Source organism: Camarhynchus parvulus, chromosome 8, assembly GCF_901933205.1.
Source record: "Camarhynchus parvulus chromosome 8, STF_HiC, whole genome shotgun sequence".
In the NCBI taxonomy this organism is placed as follows: Eukaryota; Metazoa; Chordata; class Aves; order Passeriformes; family Thraupidae; genus Camarhynchus; species Camarhynchus parvulus.
The window spans coordinates 9,995,693-10,017,975 of record NC_044578.1 but is presented as its reverse complement, the minus strand read 5'-3'; the positions used below and the strand labels follow the sequence as shown (position 1 = coordinate 10,017,975).

Sequence of the window (22,283 nt, the reverse complement as noted above, 5' to 3'; positions counted from 1 at the left end):
TTTTCTGCTTTGCCCTGAAGACGCTTCAGGATTGAATTCTGAAGTTAATGGTTTAAAAAACAATTTTAAAAGGAAGAGGGAGAAATGAACCACTCTCAACAACCTCATGGCCAGGAGTGGAGTCTTCTTTTCCAGCTGAGTAGTGAGGGACAATCCATGCGAGAGACCACTGCAAACAGTCAATAGCGTATCTCCACTCCAGCACAGCATGTCCCTCTGAGACAGCTCACCTCACAACCCCTATGGCTCACCACAAATGGGGCTCATCTTTACCTCTATTTGCCTGCTGTAGGGCTCTGAAGAAAAAAAAAAAGCCACCCAACACGTCCAGGTTGCTCTTTCCATATGAACACCAAGTTAGGATGTCATCACCTGGGAATCTTGTCAGCCCACTGTGAAAGCGATGGAAAGATGGGCTTGGAGCAAAGATAACTGCTTCTCACAACCATCAATAAAGTGGTAAATTGGACTTACAACACCAATACAGGAGTAAAGAACAGAAAAAATAGAATACATGAGAAACAGAAGTTTAGCACAGCAACTGGGCTTGTCTCTAACAGATGCTTAAACATGATATATAATGAAAAATAACTCACTCCTAATTTAAGCAACTAACACAGGAACTTGCAATATATATGAGCTGTGGACACAGCCTGAGCAAAGACCAAGATTCTGACTCAAAAATTCGAATACCACCCCTCTGTCTCTGTCTGGAGCCAATTTCTCAGTACTACTAGTGCTTGTGCTGAGCTTTGGACCCCATATTTCATGTTTCACTAATTACACAAAGAAAAGGCAAGGAGCTGCCACTCTGCAAAGACTACTTGTCAGGGAAGAACTCGTGCTGATTGCTCCTAGACTATGTGCAGTTTATTTAGGCTTCCAGCTTGGGGAAACCAGTGTCACAGTGAAAACCAAGTAACACTACTAACGAGTTGTGGCTGTCAGTTTAGGATGGGATGTGTCAAGCCCATGCTTTACTGGTGTGATAACAACAGGAATCCTTATCCAGCACCACAGGGAAATGAAAAGCTGAAGCAAGATTATACTAATCCAAAGGAATCCATCTCTATAGGACACTGATCTGCAAACACTTCGGAGATTGAACTAATTTAATTTTTCAGCATTTAGCTCCATTCTTACAATAACATTTTTAGGTTGTGGCCTAGCTATTTTTCTAACAAAACACGCACATGCACTAACATTTGCAGATCCCTGTGCAGGCCCCCACCTGGTACTTGCCAGATATTCACCCAGATGATGAAGATGACCTTAACGATAAGAACACCACTGAAGCATGCCAGACCTGGCTTCTATTCTGCTTGTGTTCTGTTCCAAAGACCACTCTGTGATTCACATTGAATTACTGTGCCAAGATGACAGAAAAACCCTTAAATGCAGGAAGTCAGGTAAGGATCATCACTTGATCATTCACGTATGCACTCAGAAATATCCATCCCTTTGGAAAGTATATTGGGTAAAAGGCAAAACGTCACAAAGCTCCAGTTTAAACTTTTCTTGGGGTTCTGAAAGGCTTCACTCTCTACAGGGAATATCCTAGGCAGTGATCTTGCACCATGCCCAGCACCCACCTCTCTTCTGAAACAACTTTCCTCTCCCAGTTATGCATGGCAAACAACAATTTCCCTAAGAAACAATGAGTAGGGACAGTTGGAGGCTTGCAAGGACAAAGACATATTCACTACAAGCAAGCATGGAGCAATAAAGCCCAGGAAAATCTCCCTCCCCTCCCATACTCACATCACTTTCAAATCCCAGTCTCCACAGGTCACAAAAATCGACTTGACGCTGGGATCTAAGAGGCCTTCCTTTGCCATCCACTCGTCAACCCTCTGAAAGGAAGGCAAGAAAAGAGGATGAGTTTTGCAGAGACAGGCCGAGCCACAAGAGTTAAACTCAGATAAGCTGCTTGCAATCAAGAGAGAAGAAAATTGTGATCTTATCCAACCTCTCCCTCTCTCTCTTCTCTCTTTGCTTGCCATCTCAACAACAGCACGTTTGGACCTTTGAAGATTTCTGATAGGAGACATCAGGCAACAGAGGAGAGATGATCTTATCAGACACTGCAGCAGCTCTGCTTGTGGAGGGATGAAAGTTGTGCAGCGTTAACGGGACGATACAGCTGTGCTGTTACCTGGCATTTCTCCTCTGCCTGTACCAAAGAGGCTCGTAGGAAACATAACTTCTGTCCCCTCCAGTAAGGAGAAAGACAGGTATATTGAGATGGCATCCCTCCCCTACAGCTTTTCTCACATACACTAATTCATATAGCACCAGGGGGATATGGGAAGGGGAAAAAAATGGAAGGGTTGGGCACACACAGTCACTGTGTGGCAGCAACAAGCAAAGCCAGGTGTCCCCTTCCTCTCCAGGCTGGATTCTTCTTTCCTTCTTATAGTTCTGAAGAAGTGCTTGTTCAGGATAGTGTGAATTTAAAGAGGATCCACTATTCCTGATCAACTTCCCACAGGGACAGACATTCTGGGTCCTCTTAAAAAATGGGCCACGTTAACCTGGAGGATACAATCCACCTCAGGGATTAAGGAACTAACCTAGACTAGAAGCCCTGCACAGACAGAAGCCCTGCATAGACACTTAGTCCAGCTACAACTAGCAGATGATGTGCCCAAAATCTTGCAGTGGCAGGCAATCAACTGTTATTATGCAACCTCATTAGCAGCATTTTCAATGCTTGAGCAACAGAAATCCCTCCTCTTTTCCCTTGCTTGACACCTTTCACTCCAGAGTAAACCAGCATGCCTCAGAAGCTGCCTGACCTGAATCTCATTTTAACCTAGAAACATGCTGCTGTATGAACACCTTTTCTGTCCAAATAAAAAAAATTTCTATCTAAGTGTTTCCACACTCTAAGAAGCTTCCATAGAAACACAATGAACCATTTTCTGGAATACTCCAGCGGCAATCTACATTCACCCATCCAGGCAAAGAGGGCTCTCCCTCCTGGGGCAAACAGGCTCATGCATCCGTATGTTTATGGACAAGCAAACTGCTGTATGCTCTCTGGAGAGCTGGGGGTTTGCACGGATGTGAGACACCCCCTCTGCAGAGCACCATCTTCAGTCTCATGTCACCAACACAGCCTTTCCTGCCAGGGGTCGATGCTTCTTCCTGTGACTGTACAACATCCCCCTGAGTAAAACTCCCCAGAAAAGCAGCATCCAGCCTCTCAGCCACACTCCCTTTGGCTGACAGGATCTCCCAGCCAGCCTCACATGAGCCTGCCTGGAGTTGGGGACAGCAGTGGTAACCTTTCTAAACTCCCTGATGTGAGTGCCCATCAAATGCTGTCTCCATGGAGGGTTTTAACACCTTTAATTTGATTTCCTCAGATAAACAATAGTTGCAATTATTCTGATTAGGTTACACAGCAGTGGAAATCCTGACAGAGATGACGCATCAAACACCAACCTGCAGCCCAAGCAGGCTCTGCTTGAGGAGGTTTCCTTCCCTATCTGACTACCAACAAAAGCTATTGATGGAGAAATACTTCTAAGCTAATTAGGCCTTAAATGCTCAAGGAATTCCACATTAAGCAGAAGATATTATTAGGGCTGTATCTGCATTCACACATCCTTTAGATTAGATTTCAGAGGTATTTTCTCTCTATACTACATGTACTATTGAGCATTTAAACAGGTAGAAAAAATAATTTAATATAGTACTGAGAGAGGGGAAAAGAAATGAAAGCAGAATCTCCAGGAGCAGTGGTCATGAGCAATGTCTTGGTGCTTTAAAACTGGCTCAAGAAAGAATCGCCTCTTCCCCTATGTACTGGCAGGAGTTTGGATATCTTGTCAGCACCCTTGACATGAACAGCTGGAGATGACAGATCAATGGTTCAATAATCTCAGCAGTGTGTCACCAGTGTGACAGCAAATGTTATTCTAATGAAGCTGTAATCATAGTCAAATTACGCGGTTCGATTCTCAGCAAGGGGAGGGTGCAGGGAAAGAGACGAAGAGGGGACTACAAGACCAGAGGTCAGAGTTTGAGAACTAAAGGTTACTCTGCTTACCTCAAGCACTTGCTGGAGGCTCGGCTGCCCATCCACCATGCCTTGAATAATCCCAGTCAGCTGAAACAGAGACAAACGTAAAGCAGTCACCAGAGCAGCACTCAAAAGATCATTAGAGAGGTCTACTCTCCTGTCCACCTTTCTGCAACCAAAACATGATCCTGTGACCCACAGGGGTGATGATGAGGAACCAGCCACAGCAGAGTGACCCTGGTAACTCCCCAGCCACAGGCAAGGGCACAGTTCCATCCCAAACACGGAAATGTAGTGGGGCTCCTACCCACACCACAAAACTACAAATTCTCAGCACGGCAGGATCCATTTGGGGAGCAGTGTCATACATCAGCATGATGCCCTTTTTCAACATGCCCTTCAGCAGTTTTGGTGTTGCCTTGATGTACACAGGCAGTGGTGACTACCAAGGTCTCTGGACATTCCTCTTTTGTCACAGTGACACCACAATTTCAGTGTCAGATGAACGAAACAGAGAAGTATTGGCAAGTGAGACCTGGAGTGGACACAGTAATCCTCCCCTGAGCTGGGCAGACAGCATGTGCACGCTCCCATAGTCCATCACAACATTCCTCGGCAGTTCAAAATTGTATTCAAAATAATGGAATGAAAGCTGAAGAAAAGCACTTTCTTCCAGAGCCCTGTCTAGTCTGTTTTCCAGTAGGTTCCTTAGAAGAGGTCCTGCCAACAGATACTCCCACTGACTGCTCCTACACTGCTTGGCTGTTCAAAGCTAAACACGTGCATTAAAAGATGTAGTCTCACAGGCCTCTGCCTGTGTCTGCCCAGGAGAGCTTGAGGTGCATGGAAAACAGATAATTTTTCTGTCTGCCTTCCATCTGACAAAACTGTCTTTTAACATATTGAATATTGGAGTTCAGTAGCTTGCCATCAATGCACCCAAGTAATTAAAAAAATCATTATTAAAACAAGTGCACACAATGGGATTTCACTTTATATGGCACTTTCCTGAAGCTACACATCTCACACATTTTCATAAAATAAAGGTCAAGCTCAACCTAGAAGCATCCATGCCTCTGGAAGCCATAGCATCCAGTTGAGAGGTACTGATGCCCATACTATCACCCAGGAGTAACTCTTCCACACAGACCAGCTCAACCTACTTGTACAAGGTAAGTCCTCTCACAAACCAGAGGGCTCTGCTTTATTAAGTATGTGGCAACTCAAGGAAGCTAAATGGTTTCTATCTCTCAGTTTCTTTGGTTGCTTGGCTTACAGCACTGAACTTGGAGGACAGAAGAAGAAATTATATTAAACTCCAATTAAACTGTAATTACATTTAATGAATACCAAATACCTGACTTACTGAATAAACTGCAAGTGGAAAGATTATTCTCTCATAGTGACTCCATGAAATGGCAATACATACCTTTTAGGGGAAGTATTTTAATTTGAAGAATGCAGAGTTCCTCTAGGTGTGTTTCGCAAGTTCATCAAGACATTATGAAGTGGAATTTTAGGAAAGTGGTGGGACATAGACACTGTTTTATATTTCAGAAACTGTTTTTATATTAATCTCTATTTTAATTGTGTTAACAGCTGCTACCTACAGACTTCCATGCTCTGAGAAGCAAATAGATTTGAGGAACTAATGCATGGCTCTTTAGAGCAGTTTTTAAAGCTCACTGGCATGGTTTTTGCTTTTCTTGCCATCTTTCTCTCCAGGTATTCTTCTGGCAGAGGTGGACAGCTCACCTATTGCTAAGTGCTGGTTCTGCCTTTCAGACAGCAGCTCTACCCAATCTCTGGAAGTGACTGAAAGGTGTGTTCAGAAAGGAACATAGAATAGTTTGTTTTGGAAGGGACCTTTAAAGTTCATCCAGTCCAACCTCCCTGCAGTGAGTAGGGACATCTTCAACTAGATCAGGTTGTTCACAGCCCCATCCAACCTGACCTTAAATGTTATCTCTCTGGCAATTTGTGCCACTGTTTCACCACCCTCAGTGTAAAAATCTTCTTTTGTACACTTAGTTGACTAGTTTAAAGTCATTATTCCTCGTTCTGTCACAATGAGGCCAAGCTGAAAAGTCTATCTTATAGGCCCTCTTAAGTAATAAAAGGTCACAATAAGGTCTCTTGGGAGTCTTCTCTTCTCCAAGCTGAACAGCCCCAAAGCTCCCAGCCTTTCCTCACAGGAGAGGTGTTTCATCCCTCTGCTTATCTTCATGGCACTCCTCTGAACCTACTCCAAGAGGTCCAAGTCTCTTCTGTGCTAAGGATGACAGGCGACCTTCCACTATCTCATCCAGTACTGATGCAAATGGTTTCTACCATTGCAGGCACCCTCAGGACTGTATCTGTGGAGCACTGCACCCCTGATGCCATGGCAGGACAGGGTATAATGGCCTCATCCAGACATTTCCCATCAGGAGGAGGGAGGGATATGGAGGCAGATGCAGAGGGGCCACCAAGAGTCACTGCTTATTCTTGCCCAAAACTCCTTCTGTCCTTCCCTGCCAGGCCAGCAAAGCACCAGCCTGTCTGTACAAGGACACATTGCCAAGCATACACACACAAGATTCACGTTGCAGAAATCACACACATGAATACAAAGGAACGTATCTGCTCCATAGGTACATTTCAATACAGGTCAGAGTGCTCAAGCTGGACCAGATTTCTACTCTCTCATCCTTTCTGATACTTTTTGTTATCAGTTATGTCCATCTGCCACATCCAATCCAGTGCATTGGATCTCTGCAGCATTACCTGGTCTTGCAGCTTTGAAAAAGTATAAAACATAAAACTGCCCAATTGTAAAATTTCACTGGTTATCCCAAGAAGCATGAGGTACTTGGGAACATAAGCAAGCTATAATGCCTTTATCTTTTTGTATTTTTATTGTCTATTCCTTCAGGAAAAAAATCAATAAAAATTAGTCAAAAAAAGAGAGCCAACTATAGTGAAAAGATCTGTACAAGCATCTTGCATGTAGAGGGAACCTCTCCTTATGCTCCTGGCAAGAACTTTCTTGGGCACCAGAAAAATCATCTGCATTTTCCAAAAAGGCATGATGAGCTTTATACACCTAGTAACGGCTTTTAACAACTCCTCCACCTAAGCATTCAGCTCACCCCTCACAATAACCAAGGTTCACGACCCGCTGTTTTACAGAAGCAGGTCAGGAGAAAGGGGATGAGATGAAGTCTCAGAGTGAGCCAGCACTGGAAAACAGCTCCTGGCCATTGATGTGGGGAGTTGGAGAAACATCCTGTAGCCAGGGGAGAGCACAGACACACCAAAAGGTAAGCAAAGCAATGTCTTGAGGGAGACAACAGGCTCTCCACCCTTCCAAGTACTCTTCCCATGCTGTGCTGTTGTCTTCAAGAAGGAAGAGCGGCGGAAGAGGTAATCCAAACCCAAGGTGTAATGTCAAGCAATCCCAGTAATCCTTCCACACAGAGTCTACACCAAGCAGCTCTACTGCTTAGCAAAGGCAGAGGAGAGAGGGGAAATCAGCAGCACAGCAGACAGGCTCCCCATGCAATGTCAACACCAGTGCTTTTGCTAGAGTTTATCTGGAAAATCATTGTATTTCTACTCTGAGACTGTTTGCTGATTACCTAAGCACTTGTCTCTGGTGTACCATCTGATAATCAGGCCTGGTCTTTCTTTGTAGACAAAGAGGCCAATAAATCTCAACCTTCGTAAGTAGAGGTGCCTAGACAAAGCCCTTTACTGGCATTTAGCAAAATTAGTATTTTTCAGAAAACATAAACCAGCAGAAAGTCGATAACAAGTGCTGGAGCAGTTCAGGCAGCAGCTCTGCAAGAGCACATCCTGGCTGTGTCCCTGGGGTCTCAAGCAAACCTACGCCAGTGGCACAGGGATGATCTCTGCACCTACCTAGCAGCCCCACACTGTTTAGTAAGGTTCACCAGTGGCTGTCAGGGTAGGGTTTCAAATTCAGCCCATACACAGGCCCCAGGAACAAGCACACCTCCAGCCACGATCCCACTCTTGGGGATCTGCAACAGGCCAGGAGACTGCCAAGTCAGGAAGGACAGGGGCCATGCTGGGCACTAAGTAGCAAGGGGTAGCATGTGGGGGTGACCAGGAGCCAGTGGCATAAAGCCTAGGATTAAAACCAGCTTCCTAATCCACGCTGTTAATAACAGAGGACTTGCCAAACCTGGTAGTGCAGCCTTTTTGTACCATTGATAAACACAGGTGGGGGTTCTGCAGTCATTTTGCCTGCTGGCCTCAGTACTGCTCATTTTCACCCAGCTCTGGACATGATGCCAGAATGAGGTTCATGGCAGAGTCTGCAGCAGAATGCTGACCTGGGACACCTGTGCCCATCCTGCAAAAGCCATCACAGACACACAGACACACTCAGCTTCACTTGCTTCGAGGCTCCACATAGGAGACACAAATGCCCGGTCCAGACCCCCAAGAGCAAGAGAAAACCAAGAAACCATCACTGCAGTACAGGAGCATTAGATGGGCTGACTGTTGGTCATGAGGTCATCATCTGGAGAAGCTCTGAATGTCCGTAGATTGCAGCAGGCTGGAGGCTCTGTTCAGGTCATGAAGCTGAACCACAAGCACACACCAAGCAAGTCATGCAGACTCTTGTGCAAGAACAGAGCTGCAGTCTTTAGAAACAGGGGAAAGGATGCAATAGAGAGATTTCCAGAAAAAGGAGTTTTGGGTGGGAGTTAATAAGAGAACTTCTTTCCAGAATTTAGGTGACTTGCAAGGCCGACATTTTGGGCTCAGCTCTAGAAGATGACATTGTCTTTAGCAAAGATCAGGTGCAAGCTGTGAGATTTATCACATTTGTACAAGCATACGTCTAGCAAGTCTCACGGGGATAAGGACAGCCAAAGTAGTTGCCCAGCCTTCTAGTATTAAGGTTGCAAAACCATTTCCATTATAACCCTCTGTTCTTACACATTTATAGGTTTCTGAAAGCTCTTCTCTGGGGAATAATGTTTTCTGGGCTTAGTCTTTTTTTTTTTTTAAGTTTAAATAAAATACTTTCAGACGGTTTTGAGTTACAGCAGAATAAAAATAAGTGTTTTTACAATGTGAAAATATGGAAGGGGCTGGTTGGTTCTGGAGGGGACTCCACCTAACACAGAGGGGTCATTTTTCATCAGGCTAGTACAGGTGGGACAAGCCCTCCACCGGCTTAAGCCTGTAGCCACAGAGGTAGGGCAAAACACACCATGGTGTTGATGACAAGACAGGGACAGAATGAAGAACTTGAATACACTGATTCCCACAGTCAGTATTTTAGTGATTGTGCTGGCCAAAATTGAACCAATGGACTGACAGGAAGAAAAACTCAAAGCAAAAGGAACTTAAAGTTTCTTTTGACGATTATGGCAAGGAGGGAAAACACACTTGGAAAAACAGTTAACTTTTTCGGTTGAATAAAAAAACAAAACAAAAAAGCCACCCCAAATCAACAACAAAACCAAACCCCTGCTCCTCAACTCCTCTGAACCATCAGGGATCACATTTACCACCTTCATTCCATATCTGGCATGGGGAAAGGTGGCCACAGCTCAAGAGCAGCTGTCCTCAGCAATGAGAGTAAGCAAGTAAAGAGAAATCATTTCAAGTGGCCCACAATTACAACACCAAAAAGAAAGTCTTAAAAATGCAAACATGAATTATCCTACCATTCTGAAGGACTCTGCAGATCCTAACATGCAGGCCCACAGGAGAGTCATTTAGTGCCTCTGAATCACACATTTGCACAGCACTATCTTTCCTCAGTCCATGCTCTCTTCAACCTTCCCCACCACAGAGGAGAACAGCAAAATTTCAAGAGCTCATAAAGAGGTTACAGGCTTTTGAACATCAGCTAGCATGTGTTTATTTGGTGGTCACCCAATTGAGACAGTTTTTAGCTGTAAATACAATTATCTTAGTTAGCAGATCACAGCTAGAGTTCTTTATGAATCCAAACTGATGTCTTTACACATTACTGCAATAACAAAAAATTATTCTCTTTGTCATAAACTCAAGGCTGGCATGACATGCTGCCTTGCAGCTGCACCGTGAAGAGGTGACCTGAGTCCCTGGTGCAATGGAAACCTGCTTGCCAGAGAGACTCTTGGAGCACCAGGGAACCTTTGCACTTTACCTCTGTACAGAAGGGCGTAAGCTGGGGATGCACCACAGGCTGAACATACATGTGAAAGGTGGATTCGATCTCCATCGTCCTGCCATTCAGCTTCAGGATAGGGAATTCGATGATTTCCTGAATAGGGCAAAAAGAAAAGCAGCTGTTCATTTAAAATAAACAAGAAATTAAGATGGAAATGACCCCATCTAGAAAGGTGGCTTGATAGTCCCAAACAAAAATTAACACAAAGATCTGCAGAAGTGGGAAGGTGGTGCCACAGCACCGAGCACATCCAACACCACCAGAACAGTGGATGGTGCTGATGCTCATCACAGCAGGGACAGGCTGCAAGGAGGTCTCTGTGCTCAGCACTGCAGCTGCCTAAGGTGAACTTAAGGAAGATGGTCTCACACCAGTCCCATGTGCTACCCAAGGAATATGAAGCTGTGCTCACAATGGGCTCACAGCTGTTTAGCAAGGACATCGCAGGGGCTGTGCCCTCCCCAAGAGCAGTCTCAACCTTTCCAGCCCACCATCCCTTTAGAGGACACCATCACACAGACAACAGGGACTACTGCATAAAGCACCTTCTTCTCTGGAGAGGCTGAGGACGACTGCCCTCCTCCAACAGACTGGGAAGAGGAGCTGAAACCTCCCCCCAAATCAACCCCTATGGGATACAGCACAGTAGCAAGCCCTGCTTCATTTTCCTCTTTGTAGCCAATTTATGCTGATAGGGAAATAAAAACGTTCCTTCATCAGAAGAATGTTCAATTATTTGAATAATCAGCAATCAAAAATTTACATGAACCTGTTAATAAAAAGTTTAAACAAATCCAGTTGCGATGGATTTCTCAATTATTAAAAAATATACATGAAATTAAAAAAGCCACCCACTGAATAAAAGCGATAAAATCCTTTGTGTTCACCCCCCTCCTTCTCCACTCCCTTTCTTCCTTCTAGTTTAATGTAAGAGGAGAAGTGACAATTTGTTTGGTGTCTTTAAAGAATAATTTGTCTATGTTATTTAATAGAGATCCATGGCACCAAGGTTCTGGAGTGCAAATGAGCCTGCTGAGTGATATCCATGCAACAAGCCTCTCAAATCACTTCTAGAGAAAAACAGAGAGAGGGAGAGAGAATAAAAAAAATATTGCTTTTTAATATTCAAAAACAGTTGGCAAAATTTAATCAAAGCAGAGCAAAAGCTAACATTTTTACCACTTTGACATTTTTATTAGTGCTTTCATAAATTTTTAAAACATGAATGGAATTAGTTTAACAACAAAAAAAAACTGCCTGAAAACATCTGGAAGAGACAAATAAGAAATAATAAAAAATGGGGAAAAAAATCCAACTCCTGTGAGTAAAATTAGCATGTGAAAAATGCAGCCGCTGCAGAGGAACTAACACACTTTTTTGGAGTGTGGTTGCAACCCTCATGACCTGCAGGCGGAAATTATCGTGAGGTTACACGTATGAGCTGATGACATCACCACCCCACCAGGCAGCAGGAGGGCAAGAAGCTGAGTGGGTAAATGGAAACAACAGATAATTTAAATAGCCAGGAGAAACACCCAATTTCCATGGTGGGCAGAGCCCAGAGACAGAGCAGAGCAGCTCCCTAGTGCAGCAGGGGCACAGCCCAGACCAGGGCACATGGAGAGCACGTGCTGCTGAGATAGAAAGTTAGATTAAAAATGTAAAAATCAAATAAAGTGTTAACAGTGTGGAAGTGCCCAGGTGCAGACATTGAGCAATGAAGCTGCACAGGACGCATGGCTTAAGCATTTCCTCATGGTCCGCTGTGCCACTCCCTGTGCATGCTGTGATGGATGAGGCAGTGCGGATGGATGGACAAATCCTTCCCTACTGCCATACCACCCCACTGGGAGTCACCAAGTTTTCCCAGGAAAGAGAGCAAACTTGACCCAGGGGCTCCAAGGGAAGAAGGCACATGTCAAACACTTGAGTATTAGCTAGTTAGCCTGTTGTGGTGCAGCCAAACCCACCAGCTTCAGCCACCCAAGAGGACCCATGGAAACCCAAAAGAGTAAGAAATGCTGGATACAGCTGATCCTCCCCTCAAAAGGGCCACCACAGACAGGCTCTGAAAGCAGCAAACTTCTGTTCAGAAGGAAAACAGACTGCAAAGTTTGAAGTCAACAGACAGGCTGCCATAATAGAGCCAGGCTTAACCTCAGAATAACACCATTCCATCTTTCAAATGGGTCTGGGGCATCTCACTGCCCCTTAGGCCTGCATCCCACCCAGAGGGTGATCATGGAAGCAGGCAAGCCCACAGCAAGGCAAGACAAACATTTCCCTTTCCAGAGAGGGACACACACCAGCTGGATTTCATAGCAGGGCTGTGTTGCAATGCTGGGATGTACCCTAAGGGACCACAAACATCCTCAGGGGCCATCAAGTGGCTGGATGCAAAGCAAGACTGAAAGACAGCCTGCTGCTGATCTGATACACAAAGGCGTCCTCGCCTTCCAGAACCAAAGGCACAAAGCACTTCCAGGAGGGTCGGATTAAGACAGACGGAGGAAATAAAAAACCATACTTAAAAAATCTGGAAAATTTAACAATATCCAGAATTACTGTAGGTCTGTGGGAAGTGCATGGCCAGGAGCAGGGGTGGAACCCCAGAGGAAGCTATAGCATCTTAGGAGAAAGTGCAGCCTCTCTCTTGGGCTTACTGGGTCAGTTTTTGAAACAAGTGGTAAGGAACCTTTCCCAAAAGGCTGTTTATCTACGTGCTTCCTATAGCAGAGATTTTTCCAGTCTCCGGCAGTGTTTGCTCCACTGGTATCTAAGGCAACAGATACCAGCCCCATGAAATCAGCCCCACTCCTCACTAACGACGTTAGCCAGTCCTGCAATGAAATTTAACCTGTGACACTGCTGTACTTTTCATTTAAACTTTCATTTGGAGAGAAGCAGTGTTTGGAGACCCTGCAGTTTGTCCTGCTAATAAAGACAAGTGTTGGGACCTTTAAAGGTGCCATTCATCTTTTGCCTTTATTAAATTCAATTTTCTTAAGCCCATGATACATCATGAAATTAAGAGTTGACATTCCTGCAGAAACAAAAATATCTATCAAACATAAACAGAAAGGGGGGAGAAAAGAGGCCTCTATTACCAAGAATTTATGGCTTAAAGTAGATCTGTTTCCACTTTTTTGTCTCTTTTTTTTTTTAACAAGCATATGGTTTGTTTTAGATATCTGAAATGTTATTACAGATCTAGAATTTCATTAGTAATTATTATGAAACGGTGAGCACTTAGATGCTCATACACACAACCCCCCAAGAGACTGTGATGCAGGAAGGCAGCCGGGTGCTCTCTCATGTTTCACAGAGCCCAGTGAGCTCAACATGCTCAGCTCCATCTCCACCATTCAAGGACCTTCACTGCTTCTTCCCAGGCAGGAAAGGTGAAGGAAAGCAGCATGAGGGAGTTAAGGGCAGATATTCACTGACACTTCTTTCTTCTATCAGAGCCTGATCATCCCTAAGTGTTACCTTGAGATCCTCACATATATCCACTCCAACACTGAGTAAATGTTCCAGCTTTGGCAGTGATTTGTGCCAGCAGCATTTGGGGCTTCTAAGCCTTCCCTCTGCCCCCACCGCCAGCTTTTCCTTATAGCACAACCAGGAGTTATGGATGTGCTAAAATAATGCTGAGGGTGTCCAGAGGCTGCAAATAGCCACAAGCTACCAGAAGAACAAATGTACTCACTTGAATTTTGCGAGCACTGCAATTAGGTATTTTATTTAGCACTGCAAAGTAACTTGAAAGGAAACCCAGGATTCAAACCACCACCAATAAATAAGCGGCTTTTTATTTTCCTTTCATTGTCAGAGAAGTTGAACATGTTTTCTGTTGAGAAATTCTGCACAAGGCTCCCAATTACAGGCATTTGCATTTATATTGTTGGAACACAGAGCTTCTAAAATCAATATTAACACGCTTAAAGAAAAAAACATCAGCACCCTGTCCCTCCCCTCAGCTGTGCCCCCAAACACAGTAACAATAGGAACCTACAGAGCCAGAGGCTTACACAGATCCATTACCAGGTCCACTCTCTTTATAACACTCCTACATTTACTATTTCAAGGTACTCCAAGCAAATCTATGTGACAGCTTCCTCAGAACTTTTGTCCTTCAGAAAAACCAAGGGTTTTAAAAAAAAAGTTCCAGGTAGAAGTCTCCTGTGTAACCTAGCTGTCCCTAGCCAGTGGGTTGAGCAGCAGCAAGGGAACTGTGGAATGGCTAGGGACTTTCTTCTAAGAGGGATTTGAAAAATTCTTAATGGCATGTGAAAGCACTGCTATAAACCCAGCCCTTCCTTACCCAGTTGTCCTATATGAAACTCCCTTCCCTTTAACACCAGAGCACGGATGCACCAATTCAGATGTCTTGATCTTCTTGCTAACAAAAGAACTGAACAAGCACAAGACTATACTTGCTAAACAATTTCCAGTCAGAGAAGAAAGCACCTGAAATTACCCTAATTTCCACAGAGGAATCTTATTGCTTATTCTTTTTGCTTATCATTATAGAGAAAGAACAAAGTGCCCAGCAAGAGCTTCCCAGCTCTCAAAACCTTTTAATCCAGATGCCTATGTACAAAGTGGACAGGGCACCCTTCAGGATACAGTTATATATTTGAGGAAGACCGTATGGCCTATTCAGTTCAAAAGCTACCAGAGAATAATTTATCCCTCACTCTAACCCCCATATGAAGAAGTTTAATAAACACAAGAATAAAAGATGCCCATAAAAATCAGAGCTGACTGTTCAAAATGCAATAAAAACAAGCAGAAGCTGTTGAGAGAAACGGATTCTGTCGGATAAGGAAAAGCATAAAACTTCTTACCAAAAGAACCGTTTACACCTTCAAAAAAGGTAAGGGCAGAAGAGGCAAGGGAGTGAGTGTCTGTGGAGGGACAGAGCTTAGCACCAGCTCATTTTGTTCAGGGATGGTTTTCCCCCCCTCCTCTTTAAAGAAAAAAAAAGTCATTTTATGCACAAGGAGCTTATTTCTTAAACAAACACTCGTGTTTTTGATTTACACCACGGGCTGCTCCTAAATAATTTATGGCGGGTTAAATTTATTGCACAGCCCTGGCCGGCTGCAAATTCGAATTGCCAAATAATTAGATTTTAGGGCAATGCTTATAAATTATCCGCCGATTTGTCCGGACTTGTTTGTCAGTTGCTTTGTGCTTCGGGTCATCTTTGGCATTTCGCTGTTTGTGTTTTAATTGCTGATTTACACTTTGACAGATGAGAGTTGATGCCTACAAGATCGGGGAGAGGGTGTGGGGGCGTTGAAGAGCAGAGAGAATCAGAGCTTTTAAAGCCTTGTGATTTTCTTTTTTTTTCCAAGGCAATTAAAATCGAAAAGGGACATGGTAAGGACAGCACTAGCCTAACAGATCTGCCTCCCCAGTTTCCATCCTCTGCCTTAATTATTATTTTAACTAAAGCCATTTCCAAGTGAGCAGCCTTGCACTGGCCCTCAGGGGCAGTAACCAAGATGACCTCATAGGTCTTTTCCCCACTTCTAAATTTTTATTAAACTAACCAAAACAAGTACCATAAAGGCAACACCTCTCCAGTGCGGAACAGCAGGACTTCTGCTGAATCAGGGCTATGCTGGCTTTCCAAAGGATGTCTGCCTGCACACACACTGTGGAGCCTCTCAGCGCCTCAGTCCTGGCTAAGTTACTCTGTGTACTGATTAAATCTCTCAAAAGGTCTTTGGGGAAGCAGCTGGCCTCCAAATTTCTTTTTTCCATCACTACCTAGCTTAAAATACACATAAGCACACATCTAACAAATTGATACATTTAGAAGTACTACTATGTCCTAGAAAAGCAGGAAGAAAAATAGACATCAAAAACAAAACACAAGAGAACTGGAAGGAATATGGGAAGATCATGACACACTGGGATAAGATGACGTGAAGAAAAATTCTGCTGCCCGACCATTGATTATCCAATGTTTCTTCTTCCCTCTGCTCTCAGGTGAATCACACTGCCTACTCCCAGCATTCAGGCACTGAAGCCCAATGTCAAAGGCTGGATTTCCTCAAAGATAAATTTTGAGTTGCATTTTGGGTTCTGCACTGACATCAAATGTGGCTCTAGTTTCCCAGTGCTGCCTTACAACTCCGAGGGTGAGGGACCATTTCTCTTTCTTTAATAGAAGCTGAAATCCCCATCTAATCACATGCCTCCAGGAGCTTCAGCTTTAAAAGAGACATCTAGTCCATGCACCTGCCTGAGGGCAGCACCATCACCCCCTAAATAATTTCTGACTTTGTCTAGGCTGTTTTTACCGACTCCAATAAGAGAGACTCACATACTCCCCAGGCACTCACTCTATCCTCCTGTTTCATTAGTCTTATCATTGGAAAGTTTTTCCTAATGTCTAATCTGAATTTCCCTTGCTGTTGTTTAAATTCCTGACTGCTCTTCATACCCGCAGCAGACACAGGCCAGAACATTGCCTTTCTCATTTTTGCAACAAAGACCTCATCTTATATACACCTCTTATCACTGCATTAAACACAACCCCAATGCCATCCAGCCTGCACTCACAGCTGCGTTTTGCAGACCCCTGCTCACACTCACTGATTCTCTTATTTACTCTCTTGAAATAGTATCTTTTTTTTCTTCTAAAGAGTATGGAATACAAAGTGAAGTACTTCATCAGCTCAAGTCCCTTCTTAAAGGGCCAACAAAAGGAAGATCCATGTCTCACAAACGACGTTTTTCTCCTAAACTTACCACTGTGGTCCTTGGGAGTTTTTCATGCCTGCCATTGCACCTGAAATCTTGACAGCAGGCTCACAACCCTGGTCCTGCCATTCTTAACAAAACTTTCAGTAATCATTTTCTCCCAGGCTGGTTCCTACCTCTCACCACCAGCATCATCTTTCCCTGCCAAAACTCACTAAGCTATTTTGATCCTTCCAGCAGGACCCAGACATCAAGAATAAGGCAGAATCTCCCTCTTTTCACACATGGGATGAGAAATATAGACCATCAGACACCAACACTTCAATGTGTTTCTTCAAGCACTATTGACATATATTTAACCACCCCGAACATCTCTATTGACACAGCCAACAACAATTTAAGCTTGACAGTTTGGGGGAAGTTTAACACTCAGACCAAGTTAAAAACAGCACACACACATTTCCAAGTATTACCTTTCCACTGCAAGATGGCAACTACACTATATCCTTTTTCACATCCACTCCTCTCTATGGCAGACAAACAGCCCATGCAGTCCCTGTTGCAGAATTATCACATCATTTCAAGTCCCAACCTCTTCACCTGATACTGAGTAGGACAAATGATCAATGTTCCCAACGACACTAAAACATCTGGGATGGGTAGAAAGGGCACATTAGTGCATGTAAATGAATACCCAGGGTTTTACAGACATTACAACTAGCTGCTGATGACAGCACATTTCTGCCTGACAGAAAGGAACTAAATAATGTTATGAAGAGTTATTTTGCCAGCTAACAAGTGCACAGACCAACAAAGACAACACAGGGATGGTTGCACAGCAAGCTTGGCATAAAGGGGAAAAAGCCCACAAGATTTAAGCATGTCCTGTGTCCTTCTCACTAAAAGAGCTGAGTTGCATTGCTTCTTTTGTCAGGAAAATTTTGTTCAAAGCTAAGACAAGACCACTTTAACACAGCAAAGACAATTTCCCAGGAACCACGGCAGCCTAAAAAGCATAATCCCCAAGTAGCACTAGCTGGGCACTATGTCATGAAAGAATATTGCCTAGTTTTAAAACATTATGCTGGGAGTGATAGAAAATACTTCCCGTGCCTCAGAGGCTGTGAAAGAGCAGCAGGCACACACCAATCATCGACAACCACACTGGCCATGCACATGGCAGGACAAGCACAGCAAATATACAAACCTGGGACACCCACCCCCTTCACTTCAGAAATGCACATGATGGGAGTATTTCAAGAAGCACACGTAGCCCTCATCAGTGGCTTTATGGAGAGGCAAACAATCCAACAGACTTGCACATTCCTGAGCTAACTTGGATCTTTTCCTTTCAGGGTGACTGCTGCTCAACTACTTTCTGCTGTAACAACAAGTCTACTTAACTTTGCAACTTGTCACCCAAACGATGTGTAATGTTTGCACAGCTAAGGATACAGTGTTCAAACAGCACAGGTGGGAAATTGCACGCCGGGATGCATAACTGATGTGGGGTCTCCGCACACTGTGAGGGAAAGGGCAACATGACTGATTGCTTTAAAGTAGTCATCTCATCAGCCTGTCAATAACCAGCCAAAAGCTGAGCAGGTTAGGTCAGGTTAGGACTGCAGCCATTGGCCGCCTGAGTGCCTTGGTATTTTAGAATTGTTGCTATAATAATGCTGGGTTTCTATCTTTAAATAAAAAATTGCTTTGATTTTTTTTTTTCGTACATCAGATGTCTTGCCTGGTGGTCTCATGGCTGTGCTCTCCAGGAGACTTGGGTTCAATAACTGTTCATGTTCTCTAGCTCATCAGGTTTAAAATAAATACTGCTAATTCTGTTGCCTGAAGTCATAACCCACCCTGTCAGATTGATATGGGTCACAGCAAGGTTGTCCCCACTTACTGGGAGAATGAGGGAGGTCTCCAAGTGCAGGTCTGAGACACCAGGTGCAGTGCAACCCTCTAAAGCTACAAGGCCTAAAGAAGTTTGTTCAAAAACTCAATGCAAACAGGAAAACGCATTTGAAAGGGCTCTTATATGAACTGTTTCCTGCCACTCTAGAAATTTAAAGCATTCTGATGTAAGAACAATAGCATAATAACAGCTATAACTGGCAAAGAGGTGATAAATATATACATATTTACTTACCTGTAGTAAAAAGAAAAAAATACTTTTAAGTCACTATGTTATGTGTATTTTTAACAGCATTTCTCTAGAAACAGCATTGTAAGAAGCTGAATGGAGAAGTAGATTATTAAAACTACACCCAAGCCTAAGATGCATGAACATAGGTAATTACAGATTAATATTCCACTGTAATACTTATGCTGAGTTAAAGTTGCCATGGGAAACAAGCCTGAATTTCTTTATTTTTCAGCAACTCATGATCATCCTCAATAAAGGTTTTGGCAGGTGACTTCTAGTGCACTGAGCTTAACAGCCACACAAAAACAGTGCAAGAAGAAAGCTGCTCCATGGGGATGTCCAGATAGAACAGGCAGGCACAGGTGCACACATGTCCTTTATCCACCTCTGGGTAGGGTTGTGACAATGTCTGCTACTGTGTGAGACACCTGCATTCCCACCCTGGCCTTCAGCTGGGATTGCCTTGATTCAGCCTCCACAGAAAATGTTGTGGAAAGCACACAGAGGGTACCTTGCAGCCTGCTCCCCAGCAGATGAGCGATCCCTCCATCGCCTCTTCCTGCAGCAAGTTTGTGATTTCAAGGACACATTCCTCCTACAGAGTACCTTCAGCTATGGCTCCCAAGGCAGCTTCCCTATCCTCTATCTAGTCACCCTACACAGAGAGCTTGGCAGGGACTGCACATCTGTTGATATGGCCTAAATTTGGTGGAAATCAGCATCCATCCCCATTACAAGGTCAGTCTATAAATCATAGCAGCTCAGGAGCAGAGACACACGACTCAGTTATCCCTGCTGCAGTAACAAGATCGCAGACAGAGCAGGACAGGCAGCTGTATAGATCATCACAGCCACTCCAGTTGTACCTGCCCATGACTGGGAGCTGGATGTGAGACTGATGTTCAAGGGAAAACACATGTAATGATCTTTCACAGCACCACTCAAGGAAATGCACACTGAATCTGATATAACCTTCTGCATTTGTACTAAATATTATCTTACAAAACGACTGGCTCCTATTTTTTAATACACTTTTGCCAATCACAGTATGTACTATGATCATCCAGATTTGTTTGAACACCAAAAATAAATTAGTAACTGAACATCTGCTTAGTCTGTGTCAGTGTTTATGGTTTTATGTTGAAATGGTGAGTGATGTTTTATATTTATTAGTATATTCAGTTTTATCTGACAGCAATCATAATTAAAAATTCTCCCAAAATAACAATCTAAATGCACGCTAAACACAGTTGAAGTATCTAGGATACACTAACAAAAAAAAAATCAAGATATTTTTGCATTTAAAAAGTATTGTTTAGGAGGACACAGAAAACACTGTCTGTAAACAATTTATTCTTCTGCTTCTGGTCACAACCTTCTTCAGCAATGAGAAGATCTGAACATTTCATATTTTCCCTTTACAGAGAGTTTGAAAGAGGCCAATTACTACTTCCCAAATGATTATCAATTTGAGTGAATCTGAGACAATGAACACCTGAAAAAACTGACATGAAAGAACGCAACTCTATCATTACCAAAAGCTCATTTAGCAGCTCAGCTACTCCTAGATCCAGCTCCTTCTAGCAGGTCAGAGATCTGATGCTCTTCTATGCTTCCAGGCAGCAGACATACAGAGCTTGAATTTTATTTGATTTCATTTAAGTGGCTTTAATAAATTAGAGTAGAGATTAACATCATATATAGAAGGCTAATTTCAAATTCAGCTTTGAACAGATCTGATTTCTACTGTCAGACTTTTTATATTTAAAACAAATAATTTATTTTCATCCACTCAGCTGAAGTTAAAGGCAAGATACCTGGCTTGCTGACTGAAAGAGGCACACCTTCTTACTGCATTAATAACGGCAGCCACAGATCTGAGTCTGTGGAGCTGCTTAACACAGTCACTGAAAGCACTGACCATCATAAACATTGGTGTCTACAAGGACAAAGGGACAAAAGAGCATGACTCCCACTTATTAATGCATCTTCTCATGAAGCTAAAGCTCCATATGTATCCAGCTCTATGGGCTGACAGTGTATAAAAGCAGGTACTTATAAACTCTTACCAGACAGTAAAAGAAAAAAACTCAGAAAAATGAAATACACCACCACTGTTCAGGGTCCACCGACCTCCGCAGAATGACAGCTCCCAACTGACCCCACTGGGCTTCGGATCACATTCCAAAGGCACAAGGTAAGCTTTAAAGAGATGCGAGAGGCCAGCCATAAACATCTCTTGCTGCCAACCCCTAATGACCTTTGGCTGGATAAAACACTACATGACACAGACTGTGCAGTTAAAACCCCCACACCTTCTTTTCTCTCTGGGATGGTCGCATTATTCATGCATACATCCAGAAAGCCAATAAAGCTGAGCGGTTTCTATGTGTATATAAACAAGCACTGATGGAGGGGCATATCTTCTGAAAGCAGTCAGAAGTCAGGGCTGCAAGGATGCTCCCATTCCTTTGTGGGCATAGGGCAGGAAACATGAAGGACCCTCGATGCCTGACACAGGAGTGAGTGGTAAAGCACAGGGCAGCGGGCACAAGGCACTCAGGCAGCAGTCTCAGCCACCAGAGCCACAATGCAGATGGCTTCCCAGGGGAATACCACTGTCCTTGACCCTCCTTGATCCCCATTACAGAGGCCATAACACGAGACCTCAGAGAGAGATGGGGCAATGTGAAAGGGAATGGAAATGAAGGGGTCTTCAGGGCTCACGAATGAGCATGAAGGACTTCCCCAGGGATAAAGGCAGCAAGGCTGCCAGTTACAGAGGAGCACGAGTAAATACAACAGGAGGGGGGAGCAGATGTAGCAGTCACACGTCTTAGTGTACATAAAAAGATAGCTCTTTCAGTAGTTCCTTGTAAGAACCCAGAATATTTTGAAGAACAGTGAGTGAGAAATGTGAAATGTGGTGTATGGTGGCAAGTGAACTCTTGCAAGATTTTTAGGCTGAACTGGCTAAACTTACAGCTATGCCTACACACTTAAAGTAACGTGGATCACAGCTTAGCTTAGCTCTGTATACACAGCCTTCTCATCAAATTCCACTGCATTTGAATTTCATTGTATCTAGATTTCTATTTTGCAGGTACTAAAATAAAAGCAAAAAAATTATCAGTATCACAGTGAAAATCAGCACATGACCATTTCTAGCTCCCAGCTCTGACCTCAGACCAAACCTCCAAAAC

General features: G+C 43.6%; 1 protein-coding gene across 2 annotated transcripts in view; it reads right to left on the bottom strand.

Moving 5' to 3' along the window:
• Positions 1-22,283, bottom strand: part of ERI3 (ERI1 exoribonuclease family member 3) — a 129,268-nt gene that overhangs the window by 95,387 nt on the left and 11,598 nt on the right. For both annotated transcript variants that reach the window (XM_030953481.1, XM_030953480.1), the window contains exons 3-5: positions 10,188-10,304; positions 4,058-4,117; positions 1,762-1,853 (exon numbers count right to left, since the gene is read on the bottom strand). In XM_030953481.1, coding sequence (XP_030809341.1) covers positions 1,762-1,853; positions 4,058-4,117; positions 10,188-10,304 — 269 coding nt within the window. The remainder of the gene's footprint in view (positions 1-1,761; positions 1,854-4,057; positions 4,118-10,187; positions 10,305-22,283) is intronic.